The sequence below is a fragment of the Stegostoma tigrinum genome, chromosome 38 (genome assembly GCF_030684315.1).
Source record: "Stegostoma tigrinum isolate sSteTig4 chromosome 38, sSteTig4.hap1, whole genome shotgun sequence".
Classification (NCBI taxonomy): domain Eukaryota; kingdom Metazoa; phylum Chordata; class Chondrichthyes; order Orectolobiformes; family Stegostomatidae; genus Stegostoma; species Stegostoma tigrinum.
In genome coordinates, this window is record NC_081391.1 from 400,111 (window position 1) to 417,208 (window position 17,098).

General features: G+C 45.0%; 1 protein-coding gene across 2 annotated transcripts in view; it reads right to left on the reverse strand.

Moving 5' to 3' along the window:
* The window catches only part of LOC125447197 (NACHT, LRR and PYD domains-containing protein 3-like), a 110,613-nt gene that overhangs the window by 70,625 nt on the left and 22,890 nt on the right, over positions 1-17,098 (reverse strand). For both annotated transcript variants that reach the window (XM_059640764.1, XM_059640762.1), the window contains exon 4: positions 3,580-5,413. In XM_059640764.1, the coding sequence (XP_059496747.1) occupies positions 3,580-5,413 (1,834 nt within the window). The remainder of the gene's footprint in view (positions 1-3,579; positions 5,414-17,098) is intronic.

A 17,098-nucleotide genomic window follows, 5' to 3' on the forward strand; every position in this document is an offset into this window, starting at 1 on the left:
AGGAGAGTGCACACCTAGGAAAGTTCACCGATATCTTGTTTGGAACAGTTAAATTGCTTAAGCAACATCCAAATCAGAACCAATCAAAATGGTTTGGTGAAATGGTCACCCATTTCTCATGGAGGTCGATATCAGTGCTGTATCAGTGTTTAACAAGTCTTTTACAAAATCGCTCTGCACTAACCAAGATCTTGGATAGAATGCAAACCTATACTGGGAAACATTCAGATAAGGACACAACTTCCATTCTGGTTTTCTATGAGAAACACTGGTGCAGTTACTACTTATTGTAGAAAAAGGTTTGGGACCAAGCTTAATTGGACAAAATCAGCTGAGAAAGATTCATATAAATTGGCTTAATATTTTTCAATTAGAAAATAGCTGCATGAATGAAGTCCTAATTAAATACCCAAAAGTTTTTCAGGAAGGTCAGGGAATATCAAAGGAGCCAAGGCCACCTTGTATGTTGACCTGGAAGCAATTCCACAATTGCATACGCCCACCCATTGCTATTTGCCTTACAGGCAGAAGTAAAGGCAGAAATCAGAATTCTGGAAAATGAAGGAATCATCCAACCAGTCCAGTTTGTGGAATGGGTAACACTGGTCGAACCCCAATTGTGAAGACCAAAGGTTCACCTTTGAGGGGATTTTAAATAAATGGTAAACCACTTTTCACAGCTGGATAACTACCTAATGCCTACAAGGAGGACTTACTTAAAAAGCTGGAAAGCAACTGTCCTTCACAAATGTTGTCATGAGCTATGTGCACTTGCAATTGTGCATAAATCGGGATTCCCACAGTATGCTACCGATGTACGAGACTGTCATTTGGGGTATCATGAGCCTGTGCAATTTTTCAGCGAATGATGGGGAACATTCTACAAGGTCTGTTCCTGGTTGCCATTTATCTAGATGACATGCTATTAACTGGGAAGACCAATAATGACCAATAATAACCAACAAAACTTGGACATAGTCCTTATGCATTTCTCCCTCTTAAGAGGGAAAAAAAATGTTCCAGGCACCCCAGGTGACCTACTCCAGCTGCAGAGTCAACTGAACTGGATTACACCCATTGGAATATAAAGTGAGGGTGATCAAAGGTGCCCCAGCTCCCACATCAGTACTGGAACTTAGGTCTTTCAGTGGCCTGGTGAATTATCACAGAAAGTTCATACATAACCTGGCTCCCATCCTGGCAGTTTGGCATCCACTCGGAAAAAAGGGTCACCACTAGAAATGGGCACATTTCAAGATATAACTTTCAGGAAAGTGAAGAAACAGCTATCATCCTCTAAGGGATTGGTACACTATGATCCTAAGCAAGAATTGGAATTGACACACAATGGAGTGGAATGCCGAGTGGCCCGATGGAGATGAATGCCAAGCAGTGTATGCTTCCAGGATGTTTGCTCAAGCAAGGCATAAATGTGCCCAAGTAGGGAATGAAGGCTTAACAGTGATATTTGGAGGCAGAAAGTTCCATCAATACCTTTTTATGTAATTTTTTATAACAATAACAGACCATAAACACTTACTAGGTCTATTTAAAGAAGACAAGTCAGTGCTGCCCATAACTTCAGGCTGAATTCAGTGCTGGGCTCTAATACAAGTTGCAACACCATCCGGGATGCATTAAGCCGCCTCTGGCTGGCAAATACAGCAGCAGTGATACCACCACTGGAAGAGTCTGTAATGACTTTAAATTTTCTAGACATTCTTCCAGTCACAGATAAGTGCTTACCAGTAGGGAATTTGAGTATTTCCTAAAGTTGATTGCTATTCATCATATAAATACAGTTCCATTCCACCCATCATCCAATGGTCCGGCAGAAAGAGCAGTCCAAACTTCGAAGGCAAGCACAAAGAAACAACCTACCAAAATGTCCTGGTTCCTATTTGATTATAGGACCACCTCTCATGCAACTGCAGGGATAGCTCCAGCAGAATTGCTAATGGGGAGAAGACTTAGTGACAGGATACCAGTCTCTGTGGAGTTATTTCAGTAACAATTTTCCAATACAATAGGAAGACTGAAAACTGAACTACACTGCATCTTTTGTACATTTGCAATTTCAGCAAACCTCTGTTCTAGTACACCCCAGAGTTAACTAAAAATATACATAAAAGCAAATTAGTAGCACATAGCATACAAGTTAATATACCTAGACCCCAAGCGCATTATTTTTGTACGAGAGAAAATCAGAAATCAATGGACTATAGTATCAGAGATAATGGGAACTGCAGATGCTGGAGATTCCAAGATAATAAAATGTGAGGCTGGATGAACACAGCAGGCCAAGCAGCATCTCAGGAGCACTCCTGAGATGCTGCTTGGCCTGCTGTGTTCATCCAGCCTCACATTTTATTATCAATGGACTATAGCCTATTTTACCACCATAGAAGAGTTTCATTCCATGATATGTTCCAACATGACAACATATTAAAAAACTTAATCTAATTGTAATTCCCAGTGCAACTTCAGAACAATTTATGACTTCAGAAACAGAAACAAAGGAAATCTCTCAACTACATTTATAAGGTCAGAGGAGTTGTGGATAGTGACGAAGGATGCTGCAGGTTGCAGAGAGACATAGATAAGCTGGAGAACTGGGCAGAGAGGTGGCAAATGGAGTTTAATGCAGACAAGTGTGAGGTGATGCACTTTGGTAGGAGTTACCGGAAGGCAAAGTACTGGGCTAATGGTAAGATTCTTGGTAGTGTAGATGAGCAGAGAGATCTCAGTGTCCATGTACACAGATCCTTGAAAGTTGCCACCCAGGTTGACAGGGCTGTTAAGAAGGCATACAGTGTTTTAGCTTTTATTAATAGAGGGATCGCGTTCCGGAACCAAGAGGTTATGGTGAAGCTGTACAAAACTCTGGTGCAGCCGCACTTGGAGTATTGCGTACAGTTCTGGTCACCGCATGATAAGAAGGATGTGGAAGCTTTGGAAAGGGTGCAGAGGAGATTTACTAGGATGTTGCCTGGTATGGAGGGAAGGTCTTACAAGGAAAGGCTGAGGGACTTGAGGCTGTTTTCATTAGAGAGTAGAAGGTTGAGAGGTGACTTAATTGAAACATATAAAATAATCAGAGGGTTAGATAGGGTGGACAGGGAGAGCCTTTTTCCCAGGATGGTGACAGCAAGCACGAGGGGGCATAGCTTTAAATTGAGGGGTGAAAGATATAGGACAGATGTCAGAGGTAGTTTCTTTACTCAGAGAGTAGTAAGGGAATGGAACGCTTTGCCTGCAACGGTAATAGGTTCGCCAACTTTAGGTACATTTAAGTCGTCATTGGATAAGCATATGGATGCACATGGAATAGTGTAGGTTAGATGGGCTTGAGATCGGTATGACAGGTCGGCACAACATCGAGGGCTGAAGGGCCTGTACTGTGCTGTAATGTTCTATGTTCTATGTTCTAATTGTGTGAAAATGGATGTTGATATTATACAACTGGTATAAAACACATTGATATTAAAACAAGTGATATTAATTGTACGTACAGCTGTGTGTGTACATACAAAAGTACGATAAGGTCCTTTAATTCAAATTGCGAGAGAAATTACGTACTTCACTGTTCTGAATAGTTTTGCAACAGGAAGCAACTTCCAGAGCAGTTCAGAAGAAACATTGTAATCTGCTATATTGAACTCCTGCATGTCCGAGTTAGATGTTTGAAGCACAAATGCTATGGCCGAATAGTCATCTGATTCCAGGTCTCGAGTGGACAGAACTCCCTCCCTTAGTGATTCCTTCAGTTTGTCGGCTATACAGCCATCATTTAGCTCATTTAAGCAATAGAACAAGTTCAGGCATCGTTCCGGAGCAATGTCCCTATGTAAAGTTCTCTTGATGTAGGCTGCAGTCCGTATGGCATCCTCAGCACTGCTCGCCTCCCGGCTTGACAGACCCTGCAAAAGTCGCAGGCTCTTTTCAGTTGAGAGACCACAGAGGAAGCGGAGGAACATATCCAGGTGCCCACTTTGGCTCCCTGCTGCTTTCTTGCATGCACTTCTGCAAACATCAGAAAAGCTGGGACGGGAGAACAGGCCTCGCACCTTTGTCATCAGCCCTTTTGCTAGTGGGTTTGGGTGCTGGCCCATGTGGTGCTGAAGGAAAACATATAGGGCAGCAAAATACTCCTGCATCGTCAGGTGTATGAAGGCATAAGCCTTGTGCTGAAAGACGGGCTCGTCCTGCAGAAGGATCTCTTTGCAAAAGCCATCACATAGCAAAGACAGGTCCACCCGAAATGACTCCAGGTCCTTTTGACAGAAGACCAGCTTTTGGACTTTCAAACAGTGGAAAGCCAACCTCCCCAGGCTGAGAATGACTGGGCGCTTGGCTTGCAGCAAGTCAATAATCTTCTCCCTCTCAGTTACCCCGTGGCTCTGCTTATCTTGGTGGTACATTATCATCACAAGCAAGAAGTTGCTGTAGACCTCAGTGATCGTTCTGGGGGTGTATTGTTGGATTTCCGTCTCACTGTAAGATTTCATGCCATGTTGCAGGACAGTAGCCAGAATCCAACAGAAAGCTGGGACATAGCACATGGCAAAAAGGCTAGGTTGCCTCATCACATTGGACAGAATCATATCTGCTTTTCCTTTGCACTTTTTGTGAAAGTATTCCACTTTGTCTTCATCCCGAAACCCTTGAATTTCTGTCAGTCTGTCAATGTAAGCAGCTGGGATTTGGCGGGCAGCTGCAGGACGGGCCGTTATCCAAACAGAGGCATGGGAAAGCACATTTCCTTTAATTAAATTGACAAGGAGAACATGGAGTTTCATCGCGTACTCAATGTCAGCATATTCTGGGCTCTTCTTAAAATCCAAGCAGAGACGACTTTCATCTAAGCCATCAAAGATGAAGAGACATTTGATATCGGGATCCTTTAAGAGGGCTGCTGTGTCCTCAATGTGAGGATAATACCTCTGGACCAGCTGGCAGATGCTGAGTTTACTTTCTGGCAGCAGATTGAGTTCTCTGATCGGAAACATGAGCAGAAAGTCAAAGTCCAAGGCCGCTGAGCCACTACTCCAGTCATAAACAAACTTATGCACACAGATAGTTTTCCCAATTCCAGCCAATCCCTTAGTTAAGATGATCCTCGGTGGCCGGGATTCATGCTGTGAACAGAGGAATATTTCTCTGTAGTCAATGGAACGAGCACCAGGCTTCTGCTTGGACATGGCTTCAATATCCATCACCTCATGTCTTTGGGGAATCGAGTTGCAGTCGCCTTCAGTTATCCATAGGTTGGTGAAATTCTCCGTTATCAGGATCTTTGCACCAGGCTTACTGGTGTATTCAGTGATGTACTGGACTTTTTCCCTCAATACCTTCTTGTGTTTATCAATAACTCCTGCGATGTCCACAATGTCTCTTAACATTCGTTGGCTTTCTGTTAGAAATGGCACAGGAAAACAAAGACTTTTTTTAAAAGCACAAGGGAGACACAGTTTCAAGATAAGGGATCTCCTATTTGAGGTATACATGAGGAGACTTTTTTTTCCGCGTGTAGCTTACAAAGAGGTCCAGAGAGTTATAGAATCCTTACAGTATGGGCAAAAAGGCCACACTGACTCTCCAAAGATTATCCCACCCAGACTCAACCCCCTACCGTATCCCTGCAACCATTCATTACCTACAGCTAATCCATGCAATAAACAATGGGCAATTTAGCATGGCCAATCCACCTAACCCGCACATCTTTGGACTGCTGGAGGAAAGCGGCGCACCCAGACGTGACCCACACTGACATGGAGAGAACATGAAAACTCCATCCAGACAGTCATCGGAGGCTGTAATTGAACCCGGCTCCCTGATGCAGTGAGGTGTAGTGTAGTGCTAAACATTGTCTCACCATGCCACCCCTTTTTAAAAAATAATTCTCTCACTTTTCTCATAAACTTTCCACTTCCGCCCTCTTGTAGATTTATGTTGAAATCAAATTCCACCATCTATCATAACAGGATCTGAACCTGAGTCCCTAGACCTTCACCTGGGCTCTGGATTAACAGTCTAGCAATAATACCACTAGGCCATCACCTTCTATTAACATTACTGCAACAGTGGAAGCAAGGTTATGATGAATTTCAAGGTGGGGTGGATATATTCTGGACTAACAAGAGAGTCAAAGGGCATCAGACGTAGGTGGGGGAAGAAGTGTCATGGTCGACTGGTGAAGCACATTCAAGAGACCATACATCTCCTCCCACCCACCCTCCTGAAAAAATTCCATCCCCTATTCCCAATTCCTCCGCCTCCGCCGCATGAGGCATTTCACTCCCGCACATCCCAGATGTCCAAATTCTTCAAGGACCACAACTTTCCCCCCACAGTGATCGAGAACGCCCTTGACCGTGTCTCCTGCATTTCCCGCAACACATCCCTCACACCCCGCCCCTGCCACAACCACCCAAAGAGGATCCCTCTCGTTCTCACACACCACCCCACCAACCTCCGGATACAACGCATCATCCTCGACACTTCCGCCATCTACAATCCCCCCCACCACCCAAGACATTTTTCTATCCCCACCCTTGTCTGCTTTCCGGAGAGACCACTCTCTCCATGACTCCCTTGTTCGCTCCACACTGCCCTCCAACTCCACCACACCCGGCACCTTCCCCTGCAACCGCAGGAAGTGCTACACTTGCCCCCACACCTCCTTCCTCACCCCTATCCCAGGCCCCAAGATGACTTTCCATATTAAGCAGAGGTTCACCTGCACATCTGCCAATGTGGTATACTGTATCCATTGTACCCGGTGTGGCTTCCTCTACATTGGGGAAACCAAGCGGAGGCTTGGGGACCGCTTTGCAGAACACCTCCGCTCAGTTCGCAACAAACAACTGCATTCCCAGTCGCGAATCATTTCAACTCCCCCTCCCATTCTTTAGATGACATGCCCATCATGGGCCTCCTGCAATGCCACAACGATGCCACCCGAAGGTTGCAGGAACAGCAACTCATATTCCGCTTGGGAACCCTGCAGCCCAATGGTATCAATGTGGACTTCACCAGCTTCAAAATCTCCCCTCCCCATCCCAAAACCAGCCCAGTTCGTCCCCTCCCCCCACTGCATCCCAAAACCAGCCCAGCCTGTCTCTGCCTCCCTAACCTGTTCTTCCTCTCACCCATCCCTTCCTCCCACCCCAAGCCGCACCTCCATTTCCTACCTACTAACCTCATCCCACCTCCTTGACCTGTTTGTCTTCCCTGGACTGACCTATCCCCTCCCTACCTCCCCACCGATACTCTCCTCTCCACCTATCTTCTTTTCTCTTCATCTTCAGTCCACCTCTCCCTCTCTCCCTATTTATTCCAGAACCCTCACCCCATCCCCCTCTCTGATGAATGGTCTTGGCCTGAAACGTCAGCTTTTGTGCTTCTGAGATGCTGCTTGGCCTGCTGTGTTCATCCAGCTTCACATTTTATTATCAAGAGACCACATGGCCTACTTCTGTTCCTAATTTGTATGTTTGTCATGTCTATCATGAATTCTGTTCAACTTTACACCGATTGTAGATAGTTCATTTTTATCTTGTATTCTATGATACTTTAGATGAGCAAAGTTACCAGAAGGTTTGGGTTTGATTGTCAAGATTCTGCAGCCAAATAACAAGTGAGCAACAGCTGTTGAGTCAATGTATCGAAAAAGCAGCAAAGGGTTTATCTAGGAATCATAATTTTGTATGGAGGTAGACTGGAAGACAGGAGGGCCTGGAAATGGGCAGCAGCATCTAAAGAAGATATTCAGCCTGGTAGAATCAATTCAATAAATGGGGATAAATATGATTACAGAACTATATCTGAAACTCAGTGGTCTGTGCAGTAGAATAACTTTTGATTCACTGGGCACTGGGACCAGTACTTCTGAAAGTGGAAGCTGTAATGATGTAATGTTCTGCAGCGTGCTGAGACTGGTGAGCTTTAAATCTAATAGTGAGACAGAAGTGAAGTCTGGAAAGATATGAAAAATGAAAGAAGGAAATGACAGCAACAGAGCAAGGTAGAAATGCGGACAGTATAATCAGTTTGGCAGGAAGGATGGAGTGCACAAACTTGAGTTTATGAGAGCAGATGAGAACAAAGATTGCAAAAATGGTTTTTTTTTAAAACCCACAGTAAAATGCTCTGGATCTGAATACACATTGCACTCATAATAAATTAGATTAATTAACAGCTGAAATGTAAGTGTGTATGTCTGATCTGATAACCGTTACAGTGACCAGACTGCAAGATAGCAAGGCCTGGGGCTTGAATATTCAAGAACACGTGACCATAAGATCATAAGACATAGGAGTGGAAGTAAGGCCATTTGGCCCATCGAGACAACTATGCAATTTAATCATGGCTGATGGACATTTCAACTCAACTTACCCACACTCTCCCCGTAGCCCTTGATTCCTTATGAGATCAAGAATTTATCAATCTCTGCCTTGAAGACATTTAACATTCCGGCCTCCACTGCGCTCCATGGCAATGAATTCCACAGGCCCATCACTCTCTGGCTGAAGAAATATCTCCTCATTTCCGTTCTAAATTGACCCCCTCTAATTCTAAGGCTGTGCCCAAGGGTCCTAGTCTCCCTGCCTAATGGAAACAACTTCCCAGCGTCCACACCTTCTAAGCCATACATTATCTTGTAAGTTTCTATTAGATCTCCCCTCAACCTTCTAAACTCTAATGAATACAATCCCAGGATCCTCAGCTGTTCATCATATGTCAAACCTACCATTCCAGGGATCATCCGTGTGAATCTCTGCTGGACACACTCCAGTGCCAGTATATCCTTCCTGAGGTGTGGGGCCCAAAATTGGACACAGTATTCTACACGGGGCCTAACTAGAGCTTTATAATGTCTCATAAGCACATCGCTGCTTTTATATTCCAATCCTCTTGAGATAAATGACAACATTACATTCGCTTTCTTAATCACGGGCTCAACCTGCAAGTTAACCTTTAGAGAATCCTGGACTAGAACTCCTAGATCCCTTTGCACTTCAGCTTTATGAATTTTCTCACTGTTTAGAAAATAATCCATGCCTGTATTCTTTTTTCTAAAGTGCAAGACCTCGCATTTGCTCACGTTGAATTTCATCAGCCATTTCCTGGACAACTCTACTAAACTGTCTAAATCTTTCTGCAGCTTCCCCACCTCCTCAGTACTACCTGCCGATCCACCTCACTTCATTTCATCAGCAAACTTTGCCAGAATTCCCCCGGTCCCTTATTCCAGATCATTAATATATAAAGTGAACAGCTGCGGCCCTAACACTGAACCCTGCGGGACACCACTTGTCACTGGTTGCCATTCCGAAAAAGAGCCTTTTATCCCAACTCTCTGCCTTCTGTCAGACAGCCAATCCTCAATCCATGCCATTAGCTCACCTTGAATACCATGGGGCCTCACCTCACTCAGCAGCCTCCCGTGAGACACTTAATCAAATGCCAAATGAAAGTCAAGATAGATAACATCCACTGGGTTTCCCTGGTTTAACCAACTTGTTACCTCTTCAAAGAATTCTAACAGACTTGTCAGGCATGATCTCCCCCCTACTAAATCCATGCTGACTTGTTCTAATCTGACCCTGCACTTCCAAGAATTTAGAAATCTTCTCCTTGACAATGGATTCAAGAATTTTACCAACAACCGAGGTTAGGCTAATCAGCCTATAATTTTCCATCTTTTATCTTGATCCTTTCCTAAACAAGGGGGTTACAACAGTGATTTTCCAATCATCTGGGATGTTCCCTGACTCCAGTGACTTTTGAAAGATCATGACCAAAGCCTCCACTATTTCCTCAGCCACCTCCCTCAGAACTCTAGGATGTAGCCCATCGAGTCCAGGAGATTTATCAATATTTAGACCTTTTAGCTTTTCTAGCACTTTCTCTTTTGTAATGCCTACCGTACTCAGCTCTGCTCCCTGACTCACCTTAATTGTTGGAATATTACCCATGTCTTTCACTGCGAAGACTGATGCAAAGTACTTATTAAGTTCTTCAGCTATTTCCTTATGTCCCGTCACTAGCCTTCTGGCATCAATTTAGAGCGGCCCAATGTCTACTTTTGCCTCTCGTTTGTTTCTTATATATTGAAAGAAGCTTTTACTATCATTTCTAATATTACTAGCCAGCCTACCTTCATATATGATCTTCTCCTTCCTTATTGTTCTCTTTTTTATCCTCTGTTTGTTTTCATAGCCTTCCCAATCTTCTGATTTCCCAGTGCTCTTGGCCACTTTATAGTCTGTCTCTTTTTCTTTGCTACATTTCCTGACTTCCTTCGCCAGCCATGGCTGTCTAATCCTGCCCCTCCCCCCCATAATCATTCTTTTCTTTGGGATGAGCCTCTGTTCTGTGTCCTCAATTACACCCAGAAACTCCTGCCATTGTTGCTCTACTGTCTTCCCCACTAGGCTCTGCTTCCAGTTGATTTTTGTCAATTCCTCTCTCATGCCCCTGTAATTACCTTTATTTAACTGCAACACGGTTACATCCAATTTTGCCTTCTCTCTTTCAAACATCAGACTGAACTCTGGTCGCTGCCTCCTAAGTGTTCCCTTACTTTAAGATCTTTTATAAAGTCTGGCTCATTACATAGCACTAAGTCCAGAATAGCCTGTTCCCTTCTGGGCTCCATCACAAGCTTTTCCAAAAAGCCATCTGCAATCATTCCATGAATTCCCTTTCTTTGGATGCACTGGCAACATTATTCACCTAGCCCACCCGCATACTGAAGTTCCTCATGATCACCGTGACCTTGCCTTTCTGAAATGCCCTATCTATTTCCTGGTGCATCTTGCACCCCTGGTCCTGATCACTGTTAGGAGGTTTGTACATAGCTCCCGTTATGGTTTTTTTGCCTCTGTGGCTCCTCAACTCCACCCACGCAGACTCCACACCCTCTGACCCTATGTCATTCAGTGCCATAGATTTAATTTCATTCTTAACTAACAAGGCAACCCTGCCCCCTCTGCCCACCTCCCTGTCTTTTCGATAAGTTGTGAATCCTTGGATGTTTAACTGCCAGTCCTGAACTCCCTGCAACCATGTCTCTGCGATGCCTACCACATCATAATCATTCAAGATGATTTGTGCCGTTAATTCTTCTACTTTGTTCTGAATACTACAAGCATTTAGGTAAAGTGCCTTAATGGTAACTTTCTTATCATTATTAGAGATATTGGAAATCATAAGATGTCCTAAGTTGTCCTTACTTTTTGCTGTATTCCTAGTCTGCCTCGAGCTTAAACCCACCTGTACACATGCTATCCTGATGCTTATCTTTCCATTTAACTCCATAGTCCCTGTGGCTTTAGCTTTGCCTTGCCCCTGACTCAGAAGTTTAAAGTCCTACTGACCACCCTATTTATCCTTTTCACTAGAACACTGGTTCCAGATCGGTTCAGGTGGAGACCATCCCAATAGTACAGATTCCACCCCCCCCCCACCACCCCCAACCGCCCCGGGTTCCAAAACTGATGCCAATGCCCCATGACATGGAATCCCTCTTTCCCGCACCACTCTCTCAGCCATGTGATTGCTTCCTTAACTTTCTTATCTGTATGCCAACTGGCACGTGGCTCAGACAGTAATCCGGAGATTATGACCCTTGAGGAACTGTACTTCAATTTCCTTCCTAGTGCTTGATGATCCCTGAACAGGTCCTCGACCCCAGCCTTGCCGATGTTGTTAGTTCCAATGTGGACCACAATGACTGGATCCTCCCCCTCCCCCTCCAATATCCTTTCAAGCCGGTCGGAGATGTCCCGCACCCTGGCACCGGGCAGGCAACACACCATGTGGGACTCCCAATCCGGCTTGCATAGGACACTATCTGTCCCCCTAATAATAGAATCCCCTGCAACAACTACTTGTCTTTTTGCTCCCCACCTCTTGAATGGCCTTCTGCACCACGGTGCCGTGGTCAGCTGGCTCATCCTGTCCACAGTCCTTTTCCTCATCCGTACAGGGAGCAAGAATCTCATACCTGTTGGTCAAGGTCAAGGTTTGAAGCTCCTGCACTCCTGAGCTCGGAATCCCCCTACCTGCCTCACTTACAGTCACACCCTGTTGTCCCCGAACACTTATTGAACTTGAATCAGTTAACCTACCGGGTGTGACTGCCTCCTGAAACAACTCTACCCCTCGCGGATGTGCCGCAGAGTTTGAAGCTTAGATTACAGATTATTAATTCTGATCCGGAGTTCTTCCAGCAACCAACACGTGCTGCAGATGTGGTTGCTGCCGGTTCACAATGGGATCAGCCAGTTCCCAGAACATACAGCTAAACATTTCAGAAGCGAGAAGCTAGGATATGGTTGAGGATGACAGTCATAAAATAGATGACCTTGGCTCTAAAGATCAAGTGTAGAATCAGTATGGATAAGAAACAGTAAAGGTATGAACTCCATTGCGGGAGTTGTGTATAAACCTTCTGATGTCAATCACTGTGTAGGACAGAATACACAAAAATAAATAATGTGGGTTTCTGAGAAAAGTATGTGCACAGATTAGACAAATCAGACTGGAAAATATAGCCTGAAATATGAATTCTTACAATGTTTCCAAGACAATTTCATACAGCAGATTATTGGAGCCAACTGGAGAGCAGGGTTAGTCTAGATTTCATAACATACAATGAGGCAGGATAAAATAATTACCTCATAATTTAGGCATACTCAAAAAGTGATCATAATATGATTGAACTTTGCATCAGAGATAATGGGAAATGCACATGCTGGAGAATCTGATATACAAAGTGTGGAGCTGGATGAACACAGCAGGCCAAGCAGCATCTTAGGAGCACAAAAGCTGACGTTTCAGGCCTAGACCCTTCATCAAAAATGGTAGAGGGGAAGGGGGTTCAGAAATAAATAGGAAGAGAGGGGGAGGCGGATCAAAGATGGATAGAGGAGAAAATAGGTGGAGAGGAGACAGACAAGTTAAAGGGGCAGGGATGAAGCCAGTACAGGTGAGTGTAGGTGGGGAGGTAGGGAGGATATAGGTCAGTCCGGGGAGGATGGACAGGTCAAGGGGGTGGGATGAGGTTAGTAGGAAGGAAATGGAGGTGCGGCTTGAGGTGGGAGGAGGGGATAGGTGAGAGGAAGAACAGGTTAGGGAGGCAGGCACAAGCTGGGCTGGTTTTGGGATGCAGTAGTGGGAGGAGAGATTTTGAAGCTTGTGAAATCCACATTGATACCATTGGGCTGCAGGGTTCCCAAGTGGAGTATGAGTTGCTGTTCCTGCAACCTTCAGGTGGCATCGTTGTGACACTGCAGGAGGCCCAGGATGGACAGGTCATCTAAGGAATGGGAGGGGGAGTTGAAATGGTTTGCGACTGGGAGGTGCAATTATTTATTGCGAACCGAGCGGAGGTGTTCTGCAAAGCGGTTCCCAAACCAAGCAGAGGCTTGCCTTCCCCACATACACTCACCTCTACTAGCTCAATCCCCGCCTCTTTAACTTGTCTGTCGCCTCTCCACCTATCTTCTCCTCTATCCATCTTTGATCCTCCCCCGTACTCTCCCTATTTATATCAGAAACCTCTCCCCCTCCCTCTTTTCTGATGAAGGGTCTCAGCCCGAAACGTCAGCTTTTGTGCTCCTGAGATGCTGCTTGGCCTGCTGTGTTCATCTAGCTCTACACTTTGTATCTATGATTGAACGTTGCGTTCAGTTTGTTGGAAAGAAGACTGAGTCAGAGAATTATCTTCCAAAATTAAACAAAGGCAATTATGTGTTTATGAAGAGAACTAACAAAAGTGGACTGGGAAACTGCAGAGTGAATCCAGGAAATTATTCATATTTTAAAGGAAGTGGCTAATAAATTGAACAGATATTTTGCATCTTCTGCTTGTAAAAGATTCATATAATATTCCATTAATAAGTGTCCATAAAAAGATGAAAAGGAGGGACAAACTTAACGTTGCTGTAATAACCATGGGAGGGGATACCTAGAAAACGAAAAAAGTTGTCAATTCCTGAGACATGTCCCAAGGTAGGCCATATCATAGGAACTTAAAGGAAGTGGCTGCTCGGACAGTAAACGAGTTGATTGCAATTTTCCAAGATTCTCTAGATTCTGCAAATGTCCCTTAGATTGGAAAATAATAATTGTAGCATCTCTTGTTCATAAAAAAGGGATTAATGGGGGTAGAGCAACAGATATCATTGCCGTGGAATTTAGTAAAGCACTAGATAATGTCCCACTTGGCAGATGTGTGAGAAAAAAATGAAAACCCATTAAATGTTGATTTTTCCATTGATATGGTATTCTGGTGAATTAGCCTGATGAGTGCATGGCAAAAAGCTCTGTAGCAGTGTGTGTTTTTCTGTGGAGTGCTGACTTTCCAGTGTTTTTTCTAAATTCAATCCAACCAACAGTCAGACACTTTGAGGAAGTTTGGCTCAAACTTATGAGCTGACCTCAAACCCGTTTGCCCACGAGTTGATAAGACATCACCAAGGCGGATGGTGCTGATCCCACTCCTCAACAATAACCCTTTGACAACTATGCATAATATTTCCTGCCAAGCTATTTCTTCTATTATTAGTATTATACATTTGTATGTATACTTACAGTAACCACTACCCCATTTCCCCAAACCCAAGTCAGTGACTTTACAAATTCAGATGTTTCAGCCCATCATGTCCTTGGCAGTCATCAAACATCAGCCTATCCTAATCCCATTTTTCAGCACTTTCATCGTAGTCTGCATGATGTTTCAAGTGCTCATTTAAGTAGTTCATAAATGTCCTGAGAATTCCTGCTTCTTTCATTCTTTCAGGCAGTGAATTCCTAATATCAACAAGCCTCTGAGTGAACTATTTTTCCCTCAAAACTCCTTAAACTGCCTGCTCCTTACCTTAAAGCCATGTCCCTTGGTAATGACTTCTGTAGCAGCCTCCTGGCTGTTAAAACACAGCTGGCCAACTTGGCCAAACAGCAAGAAATGTGGGGTACATAGGCCAGGTAAAACGCTGAAGTCACTAAACAGCCACTAAAACACCAGACACAATGCAAACACAGCAACCAGGTGCTAATGAGGTTAGCAGAATATGAAAGGCAATGGTTATCCTGAACAGACATATCCCCAACAACTTATCCACCAAATAAAGGAGTGGTCCGGCAGAAAGTCAATGGTTCCTGCTACACAATAGAGTAAACTGGAGCAAACCATCCAAATGATTGAAAATGTTTCAAATTATTAAGTGAGTTTCCCTGATTGGCCAAATCCATAGAAGTCCCAGAGAACCATCCCAAAAATATAAAAACGGTGTTCACCTGTAAATTAATTTCTTGCACCTTCTGGAGGCCTTTCGACAAGATAAACATGGCAAAAGTTGGAAACCATCTGACCATCCGGAGAGAGATAATGAGAAGGGAAGAGAGAAATAGCACACTGTGGAGCTGGAGGAACACAGAAGGCCAGGCAGCATCAGAGGAGCAGGAAAGTTGATGTTTCAAGTCAGGACCTTTCTTCAGAAATGAGGAGGGGGAAGGGAGCTCAGAACTAATTGGGGAGAGGAGGGGTGGGACTGGGGCTGGGGAATGTAGGTGGGATGGTGATAAGTGTGTGTAGGTAGGCAGTGGTAGGGATTGGTCAGTGAGGTGGAAGTGGTGGCTAGGTGGGAAAGAAGATGGACAGGTTGTGTCAGGGCAAGGAGGCAGGGATGAGAGGGAGGGTTAGTCATGGGATGAGACTGGTGTTGGGGATATTTTGAAACTGGTAAAGTCCACATTGAAACCATTGGGTTGTAGGCTCCCAAGGCGGAATATGAGGTGTTGCTCCTCCAGTTTCCGGGTGGCATCATTGTGACACTGGAGGAGGCTCAGGATGGACAAGTCTTCCAGGGAGTGGGAGGGAGAGTTGAAGTGGTTCACAACTGGAAGATGTTGTCTTTTGTCGCTAAGAGCACAGGTGCTCTATAAAGTGGTGTCCAAGCATCCACTTGCCTTGACTCTCTCTTCTCCCCCCTGCTCCAGGAACTCCCCACCTACATCTGAGACACCACCCACTCCCTCCAACTCCTCCAAGGCTTGCAATTCCCTGGCTCCTTATATCTTCACAATGGAAATCCAGTCCCTGTACACTTGTATTCCCCAAGCAGATGGTCTAAAAGCATTCCACTTCTCCCACAGGCCCAACCAGTCCCCCTCCACCGATATCGTAATCCAATTAACCATACTCGTCCTTACCCTTAACAACTTCTCCTTCAATTCCTCCCACTTCCTACCGACAAGGGGGGTGGCCATGGGAACTTGCAGGGGCCCAAGCTATGCCTGCCTCTTTGCAGGATACACGCATCAGTCCATCTTCCACAGCTTTACTGGCACTATCTTCCACTTCTTCCTCCAGTACATCAATGACTGTATCGGTGCTGCCCGGAAGCTCCCATGAGGAGCTTGAACAGTTCATCAACTTTACTAACACCTTTCACACCAACCTCAAGTTCACCTGGACCATTCTGATCCTTCTCTCGTCTTCCTGGACCTCTCCTGCCTCTATCTCTGGTGACCACCTCAAAACCAACATCTATTTCAAGCCCACCGACTCCCACAACTACCTAGACTACACTTCCTCTCACCCACCTTCCAACAAGAATGCAATCCCCTCCTCCCAATTCCTCATCCTGCGCTGCATCTGCTCCCAAGATGGGGCGTTCCACTCTTGAACATCCCAGATGTCCACTTATTTCAAGGACGGCAACATCCCCCACTTCTGTGGTCGAAAATACTCTCGACTGCATCTCTTGCATTTCTCACACGTCTGCCCTCACACCCCCACCCTGCAACAAAAACAAAGACAGGATCGTTCTTGTCCTCACTTAACACCCCACAAACCTTCAGATTCAACATATCATTCTTCTCCACTTCCACCATCTGCAATCTGACCCCACAACCAAGGATATATTTCCCTCCCCACCCCTATCTGCCTTTTGTAGGGACCCTCTCTCCATGACTCCCTCGTCTGCTCCACCCTCCCCACTAACCCCACCATCCCCGGCACCTTTCCCTGCAACCGCAGGAAGTGCTACACCTACCCCAACACCTGCCACCCACTCACCTCTAT